The 21,061-nt window shown below is 46.6% G+C and overlaps 1 protein-coding gene across 1 annotated transcript; it reads left to right on the top strand.

Annotated features, from left to right (window-relative positions):
• The first annotated feature begins 301 nt into the window (after positions 1 to 301).
• Positions 302 to 20,761, top strand: LCMT1 (leucine carboxyl methyltransferase 1). Its single transcript, XM_083414037.1, has 11 exons — positions 302 to 1,019; positions 2,686 to 2,777; positions 3,324 to 3,445; positions 4,621 to 4,697; positions 6,762 to 6,823; positions 10,887 to 10,989; positions 13,657 to 13,777; positions 16,218 to 16,319; positions 16,665 to 16,756; positions 17,161 to 17,258; positions 19,800 to 20,761. Exons 1-11 carry the CDS (start codon positions 940 to 942, stop codon positions 19,820 to 19,822), a joined length of 972 nt encoding a protein of 323 aa, XP_083270163.1. The 5' UTR covers positions 302 to 939; the 3' UTR covers positions 19,823 to 20,761.
• Positions 20,762 to 21,061: the final 300 nt, after the last annotated feature.

The raw sequence follows: 21,061 nt of genomic DNA, 5'->3' as shown, positions 1-21,061 counted from the left end.
TACGCAGGGGAGGGGGGTAAATCATGTACGCCACTTTGATCCCCATGGAGGATAGAAGGTGAAATATAAATGTTACTATTAATAATTTATTTATTGCCCGCCCTTCACCATAAGATTCCTGGGTGGGTTACAGCATTAAGAAGAATTTAAAACAACTATTATATATATATATATATATATATATATAAACACCGAGGAGGACAGGAGGAATAACTGCTATTTATTTACTTATACTAGGTTACTGCTTTTCATTTCGAAATAATTCCGAAGTGGGGTATGGGGAAAAAACACAACGAAATCGTACAGTCTTATCAGTAACAAATAAAGTGGGTGGGAACCAAGTAGTTATTTTCGTGAAGAGCAGTGGCACAGATTCAACCCAAAGTTTGGGTGAATAAGTAGGTTGGTGCCAAAAGCTTATCAGACTTTCTGTGCTTGGGCAATTTGAACAACTGAATAAATGGCACCTCTTTACATTGACACCTGACTTTTTCCATGCGATATGTGGACGATGACTAGCCCCGTATCGCGAGAGACTACAATTCCCACAGTATCTAGCGTCTGTCCTCATTGGCTGAATCCACCGTGGAGCTGTCAAAACACTGGCGACGGTTCCGCCCTCTTAGCGAGAGACTACATTTCCCGGCAAGTCCTGCGACCCTCCCGGCGGGCCTTCCCAACCTTGATTGGTTCCGGCGTGGAACTGACAAAGCCTCTGCCCAATGGAAAGGGCAGCGGCGATAAGGGGGTGGGCAAGAAACTTTGACCCGTCTTCGTCGACCAATAGAAACCGCGCAGGTGTGGGCCAATGTGCATGGCCGTTGCTGGCAGGTGAGGAAGCGGTGCTCTGAGGGGTGCAGCGGTGGCGGCGGCCCAGGCATGGGCAGCTCGTGCTCTTCTTCTCTCTTGACCTGATCCAAACTTGCTCTCCGGCCGGCGATGGCGAGCACTTCCCGGGACGTGGAAATTAGCGACGAGGCCGTGAGGGGCACCTGCGACGACGCCTCCCTCTGCAAGCGGTGAGCGAGCGAGGGAGGAGCCTCGGGAGCCACGCCCACTCCTTTCAACGACCCCCCCCCACATCAGGGGAACAGGGCGGGGCCAAGGGGGAACCAGGTCGGATCAGGCCCATGACGTCACCCCTGGGGATGCTCTTCGCTATCTCGTTGCAGAAGAAGAGCACCTCCCCGGGCTTATTGTATTGTTATCATTAGTAGGGGCTCTTCATCTGCCTAGCGGCGTTAAGCAAAATGAGAGGCATGTGTATGAGTGAAAAAAGAGATGGCTTGGTATGGAGAACCGTTGCTCTGTGGTAGAGCATCTGCTTTGCATGCAGAAGGTTCCAAGTTCAATCTCCAATGATGGCATCCAGTGCTGGATTTATGTACAATGGTACCTCGATTTAAGAACAGACCTGTTTACGAATGATTTGGTTTATGAACTCCGCAAAACCGGAAGTAGAGTCCCGGTTTGCGAACTTTACCTCAGTCTAAGAATGGAATCCGGACGGTAGAAGGGCACCGGCGGCGGAAGGCCTCATTAGGGAAAGCTCACCTCGGATTAAGAATGGTTTTGGTTTAAGAACAGACTTCTGGAACAGATTAAGTTCGTAAAACGAGGTACCACTGTATAAGCTAATCAAGCTATAGCTTAAGGCCGCACTCTCTTGGGGGCCCCAAAAAAATTAAAGGAAAGAAAATCTGGATGTACATTTCCAAAATATAAGATAAAAAACAAATACCATAAAACTACATACAGCAACAGTGTTTTGTGTTGTGTAGGCTCCTAATGATGTAAATAATGGGCCTTGCCTGCTAGCCAGTACCCTAAAATATCACTGGTTTGCTCATTTCTATATATAGGGTGCCTACATTCTGCATTGGCTGGTTGCATGGCAACATGTGCAAATGGCTTTAGATACCTATTAGGTCCATCAATTACCATATAGCATATATTCAACAACAACAACAAAAATTTACCATATAGCACATATTCAACAACAACAACAAAAAGCGACAATTTGTTGTTGACAAAGGACAGCTGGACATATAAAGGGCCCCATTACCTTCAGGAGCTTAGGGCCTCATCAAACCTAAATCCAGCTCTGACAGCATCTTCACACAGGGCTGGTAGAAACTCCGGTCTGCAACCCTGCAGAGTTCCTGCCAGTCAGTGTAGGTATTACTGATTCAGTAGGACCAATGGGTTGACTTGGTATATAAGCCATTGCCCTGCGTCTTCATACTGTGCATTCTTAAACTATAAGAACATAAGACGAGCCTGCTGGATCAGGCCAAAGGGGGCTCATCTAGTCCAGCATCCTGTTCTGATAGTGGTCAACCAGATGCCACATTGGGAAGAGGTCCACAAGCAGGACTCAGGCCCAACTGCGCTCACCCCTCCTGTGGTTTTCAGCAACTGGTGTTCAAAAGCATTGCTTCAGTGGAGGCAGATCCTGGCTAGAAGTTGATCCACTGTAACCACATCAGTGACATTTGTAAGCTGCTCTGGGAGGTGTTTTTTTAAATGGCTAAAGAGAGGAATTAAAATGCTTTCAGTAAAGTAATAACAACATAAGAATCCCCTTCATAGATTAGATCAAAGTCCATATCCTCTAGAATTATGTTTTTGACTGACCATGGATTCCAGCCTTGTTAAGAGGGCCTTTCTCTTTCCCTTGGGCAGATATGCAGTAAACGTTGGCTATTGGAAGGATCCTTACCTTGATTATTTTGTGAGGCTGCCAAAAGAAAGGAAGGCGCCTGAAATCAGCCGTGGTAAGTTTGTATGCAAGTATGAGTCCAAAGTGGGCTCCATGAGCCACATACATACATACTCTATTTGTATACTGCCTTTCCAGAATTCAAACCATACTCAAGACAGCTTACAACATGAAAACAAAATACACAACTAAAACATAACAAAAGTGGTCATAAGCAATAAATAACACACAACCAAACTGAACAATTTTTGCATAAATCAAAACAAAATATAAAATAAAGATACAGAAAAGCAAAAGCGACACACCCTAAACAACACACCAGCCCAAGAGTCTGTTCAGCAGCCTCAACTTTTGTAGCTGTAGTCAGGGTCCTGCTCTCCGAGGCTAGGTGAAAAAGGCCTGTAAGGCAGGGAGCAGATCTGCCAGGACTCACCGCTAAGACTGTATGTTGGACAAACATGTCTGTTGGACCAGGGCAGGTGTTGTTATTTTCTCTTAAAGCTATGACAACATTTTGCAAGATGTACTCAGAATTGATGGATATACTCTGTCAGCTCTTGATTAGCATTGTCTGATTCTTACAGTACTGTTTTTCTGTTAGGGTATTATGCCCGTGTCCAGGGAGTTGGCCGCTTACTTAAGGCTTTCTTGCAGAAGACTGAATGCAACTGCCAAATTATCAACCTGGGGGCTGGCATGGACACTCTGTTCTGGAAATTAAAGGTGAGAAATTATGCATTGTTAACGTAAGTGCAAAGAAGGAATTTTATAGCTCCAGGGGAGCCTCTAGTGGTCACATACAAAAGTATTTTTGTTTCTGGGCTTTTATTACGGTAATCTATATCTAGTAAAGGGACACAGGTGGCACTGTGGGTTAAACCACAGAGCCTAGGACTTGCCGATCAGAAGGTCGGCGGTTCGAATCCCCGCGACGGGGTGAGCTCCCATTGCTTGGTCCCTGCTCCTGCCAACCTAGCAGTTCGAAAGCACGTCAAAGTGCAAGGAGATAAATAGGTACCGCTCCAGCAGGAAGGTAAACGGCGTTTTCGTGCGCTGCTCTGTTTCGCCAGAAGCGGCTTAGTCATGCTGGCCACATGATCCGGAAGCTGTATGCCAGCTCCCTCGGCCAGTAAAGCAAGATGAGCGCCGCAACCCCAGAGTCGGTCACAACTGGACTAATGGTCAGGGGTCCCTTTACCTTTACTTTATATCTAGTAAAACAACCCAGGGCAGTGTATTTAAGTCTGGTTCCTTGGTGTTATTAATGGGGGCATGGTCTGCTGAAAGATGGCCTGTCTACTCATTGTTGCTCTTCTCCCCTGCATTTGTAGCTCCAGGTGAGTTTGGTTCCTGTGGGGGGAATCTCAAGGCTGACAGGCTGGGCTTGCACCATGCATGGCGGAGAAGTCTAGCTCAGTTTCCCCCAACAAAATGGTGTCTTGATGCTTTTCCAGCAGAGTGGTTGGGGAAACCCAGCCAGATGGGCAGGGTAGAAATAAATTATTATGGTTATTATTATTATTTTATTTTATTTTGGACTGTAATCTCCACCTGATGGGAACTGCAGTCCAAAATGTGGCCCTGCTTGCAGGGGGTGATGGGATTTGTAGTCCAAAGTAGGCATTCTGGTTGGTGCAAATGAGAACTGTAGTCCAAAACATAGCTGTGGTGCTGGAGCTGGTGGAAGTTGTGGTCTAAAACACCTGCAGAACACTGGGTTGGGCAGTGCTGCTCTAGAACATACACAAAGCTTCCTCAGTGTGGAAAGGGTTTCTAAAAGTAGACAGCTTGAAAACTACTGACTTGGGACATAGCTGAGGAGCTGAATTGTGTGCCTCTTCATGAGCTGAACCTCTGATTTCTCCCTCCCCGCCCCCCCTGCCCCCAATCCCTTTCAGGATGAGAATCTGCTTCCAATAAAATATTTTGAAGTTGACTTCCCATCTATAGTCACAAGGAAAATCCACAACATCAAGTAAGTGCCTGGGTGTGTGCTCTTGACTGAGATGAACATGTTTTTCGGTTTTGGGAAGAAAAGTTGGGGCCAACTCTTACTAGTCATGAAGCGTCAGTGCCCCCCTCCAAAAAATAACAACTATTGTTATCTTTTTAGGTTTTTTACCTACCCTTCACCATGTAGTCCCAGGGTCGGTTACAATAATTTAAAATAACAGTATTAAAATCTGTTAAATATAGTCAAGAGAATAGGGTAGGTCCTAAAATATGTATTTCTTGGGCTTCAAAAGCCAGGTTAAATGGTCACATGTTCTTGCCTATTGGAAGGGGGGGGCAAGGATGAAAAAAATGTATGTGACTGTGCAACTGCGAAGGGCTGAGATTACTTTGGCATGCAAATATAGTTCTGAAAATTATCAAGTCTTTTCTTTCGAAGAGTATTAGTCCTACTCTGAGTAGACCCATTGAAGTTAATGGACATGTTTAGCTTAGGTTCATTCATTTCAGTGGGTCTATTACCCTGTGTGTTTGGTTGTAGGGTCTTGGGGCAAAGTTCCAGCTCCTTCAGGGTGCAACATTTTGTATAAATACATGCACAAAGCTTGTAAGGTTTAGGTCAGATTCAGATTTTCTCTGTTTAAAAGGATTTCTGTCAGTTTCACTCTTGAAGCACTACTGTATCCTATCCAGGCATGTCTACTCAGAAGGAAATCTTCATTGATTTAACTTACTCCCCACTTATAGGATTGCAATCTTAATTATTCTTTTTAAGTTTCTTTTTTTCTGGGTCACTTATTTCTCTAGTGCAACAGTAGCTTCACAAGTTGCAAAAAGCTTTATTGGGGTGTGGGACCCAAACAAACGTGTTACAGCTTGCCAGTTGCTTGGGCAATAATAATAATATAATAATAATTTATTATTTGTACCCCGCCCATCTGGCTGGGTTTCCCCAGCCACTCTGAGCGGCTTCCACAGAGACCAAAAATACACTAAAATGTCACACATTAAAAACTTCCCTGAACAGGGCTGCCTTAAGATGTTCACATGTTACTGACTTGCACTGTGTACTCAGTTACTGACTTTATAGAATAATAGAATTGTAGGGTTGGAAGAGTCCCAAAGGGTCATCTAGTTCAACCCCCTGTAAGTATATTTATTAGTAGCAGCCAACTGTAGCTCTCTGCAGTGTGTATTTTTAATCCTAATATTGTTGTGTGGTGCTTCAAAAGCCTGGTACAGGATTGTAAAGTTGAGTATAAATGTTAGAATGAATGAAAGTGAAACAGCTCCTGTCCCAAATGTTAGGGTCTTAGCAGGTCTGCCGTGGGGGTTTATAGCTTGTGAAAGGACCCTTGCCTAGTAAAGAGGGGATCATGAGTTGTCTTGAACATTGACTGCACTGTGGGGAACAAGGTGCAGTAGACCCAAGCCTTCGCTTTAAGCAAAGTATCTGAAATGAACTTGTGGAAAGGGCTTGCCGGATGTTGTGCAGTCTGAGAATTGCTCCTTGTCAGTTTCAGACACACACAGGTTCACACAGAATCATAGAATTGTCGAGTTCAAAGGGGAACCACCAAAGGATCATCTAGTCCAATCCCCTGCAATGCAGAAAGCGGTGGCATGTATTTTTGCAATATGAGAAGGGAAATGTCTCAGTGTGTCCAGGAGCCAATCCCTGCTTGCCTACCCTTTCCTGGACAGCACCCCCTGAATGGACCTTGCTTCCCTTCTTCCCTCCAGTAGAGGAAGGATTGTGACTCAATGGTTGAAGCATCTGCTTTGCATTCAGAAGGCCCCAAGTTCAGTTCCTGCTATCTTCAGAGAGGGCTGAGAGAGAACCTTTTCTGACACCCTGGAGAGCTGCTGCCAGTCAGTGTGGACAGTACTGAGCTAGATGGAACAATGCATCTTACTGCCCAGATGGTGCGAACACACAAGAGACTGGGCTCTGCAGCAGTCAGGCCTAGTGATCTCTTTCCAGCAGGGGGCACACACGGCCTCCCTCTCTTTGCAGCTTCCACCAGCAACGACTCGCTGACTCCTTTTCCTTCTTTTCCTTTTTTTTTGTCCTTCTCTCCCACAGATCAAAACCTCCCTTGTCAAAACCAATTATGGAAAGCCATTCAGGGGAGTCTCTTCTAATGGGTGAGTCATCTTAAAAATCCATCGGTAAAGCAAGGTGGCATTTCTAAAGCCGCTACCACCTCCTCACTCTATTCTGCTATGTGGGCACCTTCTCAACGTTTCACAAAATGCTCTTGTATTGCATTTAACCTTTTCTTTGCCTAGCTTTCTTACCAACCCATATTTGCTGCTCCTTGAATCAGCCTGTGAAAGAACTGCTCTTTGCCCCTGGCACACTCTTGACAAGGAATGTTAGGCTTCTGTTGGGACTTCCTGTCTCTCCTCTCCCCCCACATTCCCAACAGTTTAAGAACACAAGAAGAGCTCTGCTGGATCATGCCAGTGGCCCATCTAGTGCAGCATCCTATTTCTACAGTGGCCTGACAAGATGCCTGTGGGAAACCCGCAAGCAGGATTGGGGCACAAGAGTGCTCTTTCCACCCTTCCTTTTCCCCCACCAGGAACAGGTATTCAGAAACATTACTGCTTCTGGCTGTGGGAGCAGAACAGAGCCATCATGGCAAATAGCCACTGACAGCCTTCTTCTCCATGAATTTGTCTAATCCTCTTTTAAAGCCATCTAGGTTGGTGGCCATCACTGCCTCCTGTGGCAGTGAGTTCCATAGTTTAACTATGTGCTGCATGAAGAAGTGACGTCTCTGGCATTTGTCCTGTGCCTTCCAACATTCAGTGCCAGTGTTATGAGAGAGGAAGAGAAACGTTTCTCCACGCGCTTTCTCCATGCCATACATAACTTTAAACTTATGTCACGTCGCCTCTTATTTGCCTTTTATCTAAACTGAAAAGTCCCCAATACTGCAAGTTTTCTTCGCAGCAGAGTTGCTCCACCCCCTTGATCATTTTGGTTGCACTTTTCTAACTCTGCAAGATTATTTTTTAGGTGAGGTGGCCAGAACTGCACTGTACCGAATATTCCAAATGCAGCCATGCCATAGATTTGTATAAGAGCATCACAGACACTGGCAGTTTTATTTTCAGTCCCTTTCCTAATGATCCGTAGCATGGAATTTGCTTTATTTTTCGCAGCTGCTGCACAGTGGGTTGACATTGAGCTTATAATTCTCTGCCGCTTGCTTGTTCTTTTGCTGCCTAGGAAAGGAAAGCCTTTCAGGAATGACAGCCGTTACCTTCCTCCGCCTCCATTGATGGCAGGAGCCTTCCTCCGCATGCTTCGTTGGGTGTCGCCTAATAGATCTGTGCTGCCCTTGACAGCATTGTCCGTTAGTTGCTAAGGCTGCTTTATCTTGTTCTGGCTTCTCGGGCAAATGAGTCCAAGAGTTAACGGCTAAAAAAACTGGCCAGTGGCGATGCATGGCAGGTGGGAGATCGGAGCGAGGTTTCAGACATTAGAGAGGCATAACTCCGAAAGAGCATCCCTCTAACAACAAACCTAGTTTCAGAACTGAACTGGTAGTTTTGGGGTAAGCTCTTATAGAAACGTAGAATTGTAGAGTTGGAAGGGAGTTGTAATGCAGGATTCACAGCTTTAAAATCCCTGATAGGTGGCCACCCAACCTCTGCTTAAAAACCTCACATGAAGGAGAGTCCATCACATTCCCAGGTAGTCTGTTCCACTGTCAAACAGCTTTTCCCATTGGAAAGTTCTTCCTAATGTTGTGTCTTAATCTCCTTTCTTGTAATTTGAATCTGTTGGTTTGGGTCCTACCCTCTGGAGCAGCAGAAAACTAGCTTGCTCCATCTTTCATGTGCTAGCCCTTCAGTTATTTGAAGATGGCTATCATATCACCATCTTATGATTTTGTTCTGTGCTCATACTGCCCCCCCCCCCCCAGTTTTGCCTTCCTGGGGTTATTGCACCACTGGAGACTAGGGGACTTGGAAACTGCCAGATTTCTCCAATATTTCATAGTATTTGCAATCAATATCCTTTCATTGTTAGTAATGAAGCAGGAAATTTTCTGCGGGAAATTTTAAACTGGGAAATGTTCTCCACCTGCCCTCCCCAAATGCCCAGGCTTGATAGCCAGACTCCCTCTCCTTTCCTGCCCTGATGAGGAACTTGCCCTTTCATCTTACAGAAACCCCAAATGGTCTTCCCTAGCCTCTTCAGGAATGTTTTGCCAATCATAGAGTTTCAGAAACCTAGTTTCAGAATTGAGCTGGTAGTTTGGGGGAAAGCTCATATAGAATCTTATAGTAGTAGACCAGGAAGGGATCCCTAAGGGTATTCTAGTCCAGCCCCGTGCAATGCAGAGATCACAGTGAAAAAATCCCTGACAGATGGCAATCCAACTTCTGTTTAAAAACCTCCAATCACCTCGACCGTGTTGCCTCTCTTGCCACGGGTGCTCTGCTGTCTCCTGCTTCAGCTGACGAAATCTCCTCCGACACCTTTCCTGCCCTGCCGCATCTTTCTGCTCTGTGAGCCCCTAATGGTTTGGTTGCTTCCTGGTTCCAGGGCAGTCTTCTTGCTTCATCAAGCACAGCACCAGTCTAAAGTATGGACTCTCAAGGAGCAGGCTTTCCTCTCACAAGGAAGGTTGTTATTTTTTTACTCTGAAAGCAAGCTTTCCAGCAGTCTGACAACATCTCCATATCTAACTGAAGGAAAGAATGAAGATGTGAATTTTCTCCTTGCTTTGCTGGAAATTCCTCGAGGGGAGCTGCTTCCCCTTGAGCAGGGATGAAGAACCCATGTATCTCCAGACGTCATTTGACTCAAATCCCATCATGCCTAGCTTTTGGCCATACTGGCTAGGACTAATGGGAGTTGGAGTCCAGCAACATCTGGAGAGCATTGATTCTCTTTGGAAGGCGGTTTTCTGCTGGCGGGCTTTTGGTAGCTGGGGATAGCCTGGCAGAGGATTTTAAATTTATTTTTAAACTTAGATTATTGTACAGTGGTGCCCCGCAAGACGAATGCCTCGCAAGACGGAAAACCCGCTAGACGAAAGGGTTTTCCGTTTTGGAGGTGCTTCGCAAAACGAATTTGCTATGGGCTTGCTTCGCAAGACGAAAATGTCTTGCGATTCCTGGTTGTTTTTTTTCCTCGCTCCTCACCCCCTTTTTCTAAGGCACTAAGCTGCTAATAGCCTTTTAGCAGCTAATCTGCTAATCCCTTAAGCCTTTAATAGCCGCTAATAGCCGCTAAACCGCTAATAGTGCTAATCCGCTAATGGGCTTGCTTCGCAAGACGAAAAAACCGCTAGACGAAGAGACTCATGGAACGGATTCTTTTCGTCTTGCGAGGCACCACTGTATTTGTGTGTGCTTTTAAATGTTTAACCGAGTAGATTACAAATGGTTGAGAAGTGTCTATCAGTTGTAGAACAGGTTTGGGGAGCCTCTGGATCTCCAAATGTTGATGAACTGCAACTCCCATCATCCCTAGCCATTGACCATGCTTGCTGGGTCTGGTAGGAGTTGTGGTTTAGCCACATTTGGAGGGCACCATGTTGGAGAAGGCTGGTGTAAGGCAAGAATGGGAGAATTCCAGGTACGTCCAGGTTCCTAAGAACTCGAAATTTGCCAGCCTTGGTATCCTTGGAAAATACCACTCCGGCCTGTGGATGAGATGTGTTTTTTTCCAATCTCTTTTTAAAATCCCATCACCAGATAATATTTTTCAGCAGTCAATGACGTTTGCTTTTGTGAACGCAATTTAGTGCCATGTCACGGCCATAAAATCCCTCAAATCTTTAAAAGTGCTACAGCTTTGATGTGTTGGGTATGGAGAAATGAGAGCATTTAAGTCAGCCTTTTAAATACTAGTCCACAAATTTTAGCTGGCTTGTATCATCATCATCTATTTTTATGTCCCACTTACTTGCCGTTCCAACACGTATAAATACACAAAATTTAAAAACCATCCTGTCAGAACATTAAACATTGACAGTTAAAATGTGCAGTAAAACAAGCCCATTAAAACAGCACAACAATTTAAACAGTTCCCTAATGTAGGCATTTGTGTCCTCAGAGGGAGAGAAATCAGCAACATCTGCAAAGTTCCTCTCGCTGGTCACCTAACTGTGATTTTCATTTTTTGCTCGCCTTGGGCAAGTAGTGATAAATGAAAGGGCTTTAACTGCTGCTTCCTCTACAGATGCTCATAGCCTGGACTCCAGCCGCTACGCCATTGTTGGTGCAGATCTCCGAGAGCTGCCCAAACTAGAGGAAAAGCTGAAGAAATGCAACATGGATCCACAGTAAGACTGGAGTGCAAAGGCTTCTGGGAGTGTTCTGGGTAATGTGCTGCCTAGGAGGTAGCAATTCACAGTGTTCAAAACTCCCATTGTTCTAGGCGCACTTTGCGACAGGCAATTTCATTAGCGCGAGCAGTTTCTTAGGTGCAATACTGCGCCTAAGATTTCAGATTAAAGCTGCAGGGTGGAAGGAAAGGAGGACCTTTTTCTGTCTCCTCACTTCCAGCTACTCTCTGAAGACTGGATAAGAGACTGTCTTAAGAATATTAGGGGGGTGGGGCAGGGGAAGGACTAGACCATGTAAAAAATGAACATATTTTACCTGCAGTTCATTCATTTTCAGCTTTGTATTCTTGTTATAAGAAAAAAGTGTGCTTAGACATTCTGTTGCTGGGTCCATAACCTAGGTTTAAGGTGCCATTTAGCCTTTCATATCTCAGTTTCTAACACTGGTGATTCAGCCTGGTTTTTAAAAGCTGTGGATGTTGTTCAGATACACAGAGTGTAAGAAAATTGTTTCAGTGCAGCAGCCTTTGCCAACTTTGCCCCCAATGTTCTGGACTGCAGCTCTCAGCAGCCCCAGCCAGCACAGGTGTGCTGTTGGGAGTCGTGGTCCAAAACATCTGGAGGGCACCAGGTTGCCAAAGGCTGCAATGCAGCATTGAGTTTTACTACAGCAGAGCCAAGCAGGACATGTTTGTGGTTCTTGCTGCTTCAGTTTTGAGACTTAAAGGAGCCTGGCTGTCCTGATCCAGGTGATTTACGTTTTCCAGGCTACTGATTGTGTCTGCTGGAATGCGTGCAGTTACATTGCCCTGGGGTCAGGTTGCTCTGACTGTGTTTCTTAGGTCCGATGACTATTTTCTCAGTTGCCATCCTAGCAAGGCATGCATATATCTGCAGAGGCTATTTTCCGGCCTCTGATTTCTGTTTTAGATACTGCTACAAGTTGCCCTCCCATAAGGCTGAGAGGTGAATCAAATCCTCTCTTCTCCACCCCCTCTCCTTTCTGCTAGGGGGATGTGCCCTCAACTAAAAAATGGTTTGGGCTTCTCTGTGGACCTCAGGAGGTGAACAGAGATAGGATTTCCAGATCATTGTGGTGTGCAGACTACAGACTGAGCAGAAATGTGTCTGTAGGCAACACAAGCGGCATGGAGCTACAATTCACGCAGCGTAAGGCTACCCTGTGCTCTGCCTCCACAGCAGGAGGCAGCAATGCTTCTGAATACCAGTTGCTGGAAACCGCAGGAGGGGAGAGTTGCTCTTGAGCTCACGGCCTGCATGAGGGTTTCGCTTTGGGGCATCTGGTTGGCCACTGTGAGAACAGAATGCTGGATTATCTGGACCCCCTTTGGCCTGATCCGGCAGAGCCCTTACATTCTTCCTGCTTTCCCACACCTTTCCTCCCTCTCTTTTCTCCCCCACCTGCCCACCCAGCCTCCATATAGAATTCCTTTGGCTCCTAGCAGTTGGTTTTGCCTGTTGCTGTCAGTATCTGAAAGCAGCCCTGCAAGCAAAGAGATTACTCATTGGTTTGAGTCATGCTGATGGAGTGGTGGGTGGGCAGTTTCTGGCTTGCTGGGCTAATGGAGAGAGGAGAGGGAGCTGAGCTGACCTGTTCCTCCTACTGCTGCTACACCACATTCTTAACAGCTGATCAGAAGGCAGAGACCCCATTCTGCCGATTTGCTTTATTTCTGTGTGAAAGGAACTTGCAGGGAAGGTTATCAGCACCACGCTCTAACCAACTGAGCTATCCACTTGGATTGGTCCATCTGGCTCAGTATTGTCTGCACTGACTGGCAGTGAATCTCCAGGGTTTCAGGCAGGGAGTCTTTCCAAATGTTTACTGCAAAGCAGATGCTCTAACATGTAAGTTAAGGCTCTTCAGCGGAGCCAAGCTGAAAACACCTCACTCTTTTTCCCCTTCCCCTTGCTGGACACTTTTAGAGTGAACAGCTTTTCACCTCCTTGTTGCTGGGGCCCTGGATAGCTTGGTGTAGATCAGCCTTCTCCTCCAACCTGGTGCCCTCTGGAAATTTTGGATTACAACCTCCATCAGCCCCAGGTGGGGCTGGGAAAGACCCCTTCTGTCTGGACTACTGCTGGAATTGAGCCTTAATCTTGCCGATCAGAAGGTTGGCGGTTCGAATCCCCATGATGGGGTGAGCTCCTGTTGTTTGGTCCCTGCTCCTGCCAACCTAGCAGTTCGAACGCACATCAAAGTGCAAATAGATAAATAGGTACCACTCTGGTGGGAAGGTAAACGGTGTTTCTGTGCATTGCTCTGGTTTGCCAGAAGCGGCTTAGTCATGCTGGCCACATGACCCGGAAGCTGTATGCCGGCTCCCTCAGCCAGTAAAGCAATCCCAGAGTCAGCCACGACTGGACCTAATGGTCAGGGGTCCCTTTACCTTTACCAAGCAGTGGTGTGGCTTGGTAAAAGGCAGCGTTCTGTGTTGTCCTTCTCTGATGCTCTTGAAATTCTGGGATACCAGAGGAGAAAACACACAGAGAGAGCATTGCAATTCCTGCATTGCAAGGGATTGGATTGGGTCCCATCCAACTCTACAGTTCTGTGATTATATGTATATATAATCCACAATGTATGTATACTGATCTTGTTCTCTTCCCCTCCCTCTTTCTTCCCCCTCCCCAACTTAAAAGTTTGCCAACTCTCCTGTTGGCAGAATGCGTCCTGATCTATATGACCCAAGACCATTCTGCGAACCTTCTCAAGTGGGTGGCTGGTATGTTCCAGACTGCCATGTTTATCAACTACGAGCAGGTAAGCCCAAGCAGTGGTAGTCTTCCTATGCTTCTCACTATGGCAAGGGCCTCAAGTACGAATCCCTCATTTGAAACACGGAAAGCGGGAATGGTGGGAGAGAGAGATAGGATGCTCTGTGCTTTTGGCCATGGGTGGTATCCAATGCTAGTCACACTCAAAGTAGACCTACTGAAAACAATGAACCTCAAAGGCCGTCTCAGCCTCTGCCTGCACAACGGATCCCTGCATTCTGCACATCCCATCCTGCCTGGAGGTGTCCATTGAGCACAGTGTCAGAATCTAGCCTTTAGCTTGGTGGCTCCTGCCCCTTGGAACTTGAGCAAGACAGGAATTTTCTTGATTGCATTTTAGGAACCTTCCAAAGGCATTCCTCTTCTTGCAAGCTTCTAAATGGAGATCTTTATCCCAGTTGGTATCATTATTGGATTTGAATTGGCTTTATGTACATGCTCATGTTGATGTTAAACTGTGTGTGTGTGTGTAAAATGTATTTTTCCTATTGTTTTTTATATGTATACAATTGCTTTGACAGTTTTTATATATGAAACTGTTTTGGTATGTTTTGATTGCACTGTAAATCGCTTTGGGATGCGTTATGAGCTGCAATTTATAAATGAAATATGTAATTTAATTCAGTGGGACTACTCAAAGTAGGCCTAACATTGGATACCATCCCAGAAGCATAGGCATTCCAGCAAAGGTTTGGGTTAAGGATTTACTTCTGGGAGACTGCAGAGTTTCTGAAGGTCAGTGCCCCAGAACAATTGGAGACCAATTCTGTTTCTGCCCAGTTATTTGTTTTGTGTCCCCACCCACTCACTCACCCCCAACACTCCAGCGGAGTCCCTTTTAAGTGCAGGGCTCAATATGTATATGTATATGTATATGTATATGTATATGTATATGTATATGTAATGTGTATGCTGAGCAAAACAGCTGCTGAGTCAGAGGTGGCCAAACTCAAGGAACCCGCATTGTGAGCAATCTTATGTAACTTTATGGAACGTTAATCATGTTGTGCTTTCTGTGGCTTTGGCAGCTTGAATGGAGCAGGGGGGTGGGGGAAGTAGCTGAGCTGCAAGCCAAGTCCACATGAAAAGGAGAAACTGCTGGTTGCTGAGTGAGGGCGGAAATGCAGATGAGAGGTTTGATACGCCAGCTTTGGCTGTGAATTCAGACGGAGGTGGCAGTTGAAGGAAAGGTTTCTACTGATCTGCTGGAGCTGGCTGCTTTCGCATCAGATCCCATCAGCATTCAGAGAAGGGAGCATTCCAGGGTTAAGATGCTCATGAAGCAACCATTCGTGTAGGGTTTTCACCCTGTTCCCATGCGTGCTTTACTTCAGTTTTTAAAACCATTCTGTAACTTCTATGCACCCTGTCAGGCACAGCTGGTGATAGTAAAAAGTCTTTCGGCTTTTGCCAGCCAGATGTTTCAGACTACAACTCTCACCGGCACTGGCTTGGAGCTATTGGGAGTTGTAGTGCAAAACAGCTGGAAGGCAGCAGGTTTGGGGGATGGATGGTCGAAATGGAGTTGTGGGCCCCACCTGTATTCATCATCATGTTTGGGGCAGGAAAAACATAAACATCTCCATATGTCCCCTCCATCTTGCTTGTGGATTAGATCACACCTTTTCGTTGCCTGGATTTAGTGAGGCTGTTTTGGTGCACCAAAATGCGTATTTTATGGAGAAAGATACATGCAAAATGTAAATGTTCAGATGGATGCATTCAAAGGCACATATTTTACACAAAGAGTGCATACAAAATGCCTGCTGATGTAATACAGACTTCTCATGCACTTTTTTGAAAAATCTGCACAAAGTGGGATGTAAAGTACTTCTGACTGAGTGCAACAGGACTGAAATGGGTTAAAATTCCCAGGGCCCTTTCCCTGTTCTGCACACGATACCAACCTCCACACTTCTGCAGTGGGCTTGCAATGGGGGATTTTTTCTTTCTTTCTTCTTTGCAGAATTTATGTACTGCTTTTCAGGTGGACCTCACAAAGTGGTTTACCTAAGGTTATTACAGCAATAGGCATTGAGATATTTTTAAAAAAAAAAAGTTACAAAAGAATGGAAAAGACAACTTGCTTGTTTAGAAAAAGCGCTTGCCTTTTCTTCTCCCCCCCCCCCCTCAGAATAAGGCAGTCCTTCAGATGCAGGTGGCAGTTGGGGGAGGGCAGGAGGGAGGGGGCACCACGGGAACTGGAGGGTAAGAGCTGCACAAATCATGGTGGTAAGAATGTTGTGTGTGGATCTAAGGATTTGAGACTTCTGGGCTGGAGTGCTTCCTGCGATAAAGGAGGGCATGTGAGTGAGTCCCTGTGCACACCTGCTCCCTGAATAAGAGGTGGTGGGGGGTCCTGGTTCTTAGGCAGGAACACCCTCTCCCCCAGCTCCCTTTCAGCCAGTCTTCTGTACCCTCCCCAGGTGAATATGTCTGATCGATTTGGGCAGATCATGGTTGAGAACTTGCAGAGCCGGAAGTGCAGCCTGGTTGGTGTGGATGACTGCAGATCTCTGGATTCCCAGGTCAGATGTTCTGAGTGGGTGAGGTGGCCTTTTTTGCACAATCTATAATGCTTACCTCTGGGTTTCGCTGTGCTGTTTGAGATCACTCCCTCCCCCTGCCACTCCAATGGTCCTTTTTAAGTCTATTGGATAGTGCCCATGCCTGTGCTGGGGAGAAGGGAATATGTACCTGCAGCCTTAGTTTCAAAGATGCATCATATATTTTAAGTTCCTGCCAAATTGTATTAAAAAGGTGGGTGCGCCTGGGGCCCAGAGGTTTGCACCCTCCCTGCTTCTCCTCCTTCCATCTCACCTGATGGAGAACCTGCCCTTCTGCTTATACTTCTCATTGGGTTTCCTTTACAGAAGGAACGTTTCCTGCAAAACGGCTGGGAAACAGCAAATGCCGTCGATATGATGAAAGCCTACAATTGCTTGCCGAAAGATGATGTCATAAGGTATGCTCCTCCTCCTCCTCCTCGCTCTTGCACCAATGGGAGTTGTAGTACTTGACTGCTCTTTTTTTTTTTTTTACTTATAAATTTATTGAATATATTTTGGCTTCACCATTTAAGGCAAGCCTCAGCAAGGCACCTTACAGTAAAAATGGTGAAAGGAAAATTGACAACATAAGAAGAACTGTTTTAGGTAGTAAATAACAACTTCAACAACAACAACAGAAAAGAAGGTTTGTGGAGTACAAAAGTGTCTGGCTCACCGCTGCCCCATGAGCTTCAGGATTTGAATCCAGATCTTGTAGGGCCCAACCCAACACTTTTGCTGCTGGCTGGGTTGGAAGGTAGGGGTCTCTCTCTGTGTGTGTGTGTGTCTACTGCTAGCCTTCCTATCTTCTTCCTTTCAGGATAGAAGCACTTGAGTTTCTGGATGAGAAGGAACTGCTCGAACAGCTCATGCAACATTACTGTCTGTGCTGGGCTACCAAGGACTCCAGTAACCTGGGTGAGGATATGCTTTGGCGGGGTTCTCCTTGAGGGCTTGGAAGGGCTGACACAGGTTCTCATGGGAGGTCTTGGGCACGTCTGTGGTCCTGCTTGCCTCCAGCTGTACAAGGAGAGTAATTCACCCACCTTGCTTCCAATTTCACCGGGAACTTGATTCCATATGTGGTGCTCCTGTTCCCATAGGAATGCCAAGGTACAAGTTGGGGGAGGGAATGCAGACATCCTTGGTTCAAACTGTCATTCCGTGGAATGACCCTGCAACATAACATTAAGCCATATATTGTCTAAGGGTGACCCAGCCCACAGGACGCTTAATTTCTGTGCATTCATAAGCTCTGCCCATGTAATAGAAGGGCAGTTGGACAACAGCTAGACCCCACGAGGGGTCATCCGAATGGCCGTGCCTCTCTTCCACCCTTGGCAACCACAGAGTTTTGCTCCAGTACCTCTGCAGTGAGGAAGTTCCCACCCCAGGTGGGAACAGGCAGTGCTGTTCCAGGCTCAGCGAGCACCTAATAAAAGGGGTGTGTGGCTGGGACTCTGCTGTTGCATCATTGGCCTCAGCCTGAACAGGGGAAGCAGGCTTGGGAAAACATTCTTCCTCTCCATTCCTCCCTCCCTCCTGCCACCCTGGTGAGATCAATTAACACTAAGCACTTCCTGCATCTAACTTACCAATTTGCAAACACTCCAGATTTTTTGAGGGTTTGTGTGTGTTCCAGTTTAAATTGCAGACCCTGGACAGGCAGGTGTGTGCAGACCTGGCCTCTCCCCTCCTCTCCTCTTGGTGTCTCCTGGTTGAATGACTCATCCTGTGAATGGACTTGACATATCAAGGCGAAGGTCTTGGGTCATTCCTACATCAGCAGTCTGTGTGTCAGGAGGGTGCACAGAAAGGGCACTGTTTCCCCTCTGGTTGCTTCCAGAGGAGAAACGGTAAGTCCTGTTGGGACTGGCTTCGGAGAAGTGGAGTGCACACATCAGCCAGTTTCCCAGCAGGGCTGTTTGCCATTATCTCTCTGGAGCCACCCTCCTGATTAGCAAATCCTCGGAGCTGCCTCTGTGCCCCTTTGGATTTCATCTGGAGTTGCATACAGGAGATGGGGGCGGGAGGAGAAGAGGAAATCTGGAAGTGGGCCTCAAAGCTATATTTTTCCTACCTCTGTGCTACCCCAATCCGAGATGGCTAGATTGGGCAGCCTTTGTGAACCAGTTTCATTGTGCATCTTTACTGCAGGTGGGGGAATTGCTCTGGCCAGCTCACCTACGCTCAAGGCAGTATCAGAGACCCTTGCATGTGGGTCCTTCCTGTGCTGTTCCAATAGAAAGCCAGATTCTCATGTAACAGTAATCCATGACTCGTTGTTATATATGAACCTTGCCCAGTAGCACGACTGTGGTTTGTTTACTGCCGACAACCCATGATGATGAACCTTGGTTTGTTTTAACTATGGCTTGGCATTGCATGGGAGCCCAGCACCCTTTATTTAACCATGGTATGTTTAGCCCCTCACCCAACTCAGATGTTCCCCAAGGGACAAAGGCAAGAGCACCTGGAAAATGAAACAAATCATGGTTTCTTTCATCACCTGTGGGGCAGCTCATGGTTTGTTGAGCAAGCCATGGTTTAGTGATAAGTGAGCCAGCTAATGCCTCACCAGCTAATTACATTCTGGACCTCAGAAGATCTCTTATACTCTGATTATTCATTACTAGCATTGGACTCTTTCAGGGTCTCCTCACCCTAGTTTCCCCCCTCTCTTTTCCCGCCTCACTGGACTCCTAGGAGTGCTGGGATCAAAGGTAGAGAACAGGTTGGCAAGAGTATGAAGGATCCTACCTCGCCTTTTAAACTCTTTGTCCAGTGGACACTGTGTCCCGGCAGTCTGGGCTGTGAGGGAAATGCATTCCTTAAGGGTTGTGGGTGGGAAGTTGCCATCACCAGACTTGAGAGCCCACATGCGGAGGGAGCCCAACACACCTCTGTTTGCTCTAGCAGGGGGGCGGTGGCAGCAGGGCAGACCTTGTAATAATTCTTTTAAGAGGGAGCCATGTTTTGCTTGGGTGTCCATCCTGCTACATTTGCCCTGTAACCTGCAGATCCAGCTATGATTCCGACTGATGACATTTTAAAGAGGGAAATAAAAAAGAGAGGTGAAAGTGCTCGGCTGCTTCTCTTCTGGAGGCTCTGGAATCAGCACCTTAGCGAATACTACTTTGTGCAAAATGAATGTTGAATCGCCACTCTACCTTTTTTCCTAGAGACATTTGAGTCCCCTTCAGTCATCTATTACTCCATGTCCAAATGTATACCAGAGTTCAGCGCAAGATGTCCTGTTTCCCACTACACCGTAAGGCAGGAATGCAGCCCTCTAGATGCTCTTGGACACCAGCTCCCAGCAGCCAGGGGTGGACCAGGGTGGTGGGAGCTGTGGTCCAAGAACCTCTGGAGGACCCCAGGCTCTCCATCCCTGCCCTAAGGTCTTACCTGTTTGTGCATCCAATTTAAACTGAACTGGATTTCTTCTTCCCAAAATAGGCCTTGCAGAGATTGCTCTATAGTGCATTTGCTCCAGTGGAGCTCGAGGCGAATCTGCTGCCCCCTCCTGGTGGGGCTCTGCATGCATCAGTGCCAGCCTGCCCGCCAGCCCTCCATCGCTGGTGTCCTGGAGAACCTGAGCAGTGGAGCATTTTGCAGGGACAGTCCCTCTCACTGCCGGCCCCGAGTCATCTTGCCATGTTTCAAACAAATCCCCAGTTTTGCAAGCAACTGAATAACAAGACTCTCTTCCCTTCTCTGCCTGCTCCTGGGACCTGGAATTACTACAGACAGGAGCGTTTCGTGTTTTCCAGATGTGTTAGATGGTGGAAGTCTGGTTGTCCAAACGTGCTCATCCTCTCTGTTGCACTGGGCTGGGTAAGCCACTCTTGGGAGGGAGTGGAACATACTGGTGGAAATATATGTTTATATTTTCTCTGTTGATCTTGAAGGCTTCCCTCCTGTCATGTGTGCCTCTCTTTATTTTGTGGGGTGTTGCTCCTAGTCTGTCCTCAGCCCCTGCTGCAGTGAGGTGTCTGTTCCCTCTGTGTGAACATCAGCCTGGGCTGGCCCACCCATGTGGCAGGATCCACAGGGGCAGCAGACCCGGCCTCAGAGGAATGCTTCACCTCCTGTGGTGCCCTCCTTGAGACTGGATTTACCTCCTCCTTGGCATCCCCCCAGTGCCACCTCTAGAGTGGCCCCTTGGCTAATAGTATGCACTGCTAGTCTCCTCCCACCCTTGTTCCCAATGTAGATCTTCCCTCCCCACCTTGTACCTGATGTAAATCGTCACTCATCCCTTCTTCCCTGACGGGTGGTATGCCATTTTGAGGTTTGCCTCAGGTGCCAAAATGTCTTGGGCTGGCCCTGCTCCTCAGCTGTGTCAAGGGCAGGCTGGCTGTGTTGAATTGTTCTCTTAACTCAGCTGTAGCAAGGGTTAATAAACTGGTTTTTTGTAACATTGTGTACCGCCTTGTTTCTGTTTATCTCTTAAAAAGGGGTTGTTGTTTTTACTGCAAACATAATTAAAAGAAACAAGAAACATCGGCTACTGTTAGCAATAAAGAATAATTCATCAATCCTACTTCAAGCATATACAGTTAATATAAGCGGTCAGTGTGCTCAAAAATACGTCCAAACACAATGGCTGAATATAAGGTACTAGTGTTGCTCCTTGGGAAGGCTGTGAAATAAACAAAACAAAACAAACACCAGGGCAACTTTGAAATCTGGTTAAAACCAGTGCAGTTTTGAAACCA

The sequence above is a fragment of the Podarcis tiliguerta genome, assembly GCF_965153285.1.
Source record: "Podarcis tiliguerta genome assembly, chromosome: 14".
Classification (NCBI taxonomy): Eukaryota; Metazoa; Chordata; class Lepidosauria; order Squamata; family Lacertidae; genus Podarcis; species Podarcis tiliguerta.
This window is presented reverse-complemented; position numbering and strand designations above follow the sequence as displayed.

Excerpts from the sequence above, each read along its gene's own strand:
- LCMT1 (XM_083414037.1), top strand. The coding sequence starts at position 940 with ATGGCGAGCACTTCCCGGGACGTGGAAATTAGCGACGAGGCCGTGAGG. Across the intron at positions 3,446-4,620 it reads CTCTGTTCTGGAAATTAAAG|GATGAGAATCTGCTTCCAAT; the intron begins GTGAGAAATTAT and ends AATCCCTTTCAG. Across the intron at positions 6,824-10,886 it reads AGGGGAGTCTCTTCTAATGG|ATGCTCATAGCCTGGACTCC; the intron begins GTGAGTCATCTT and ends CTTCCTCTACAG.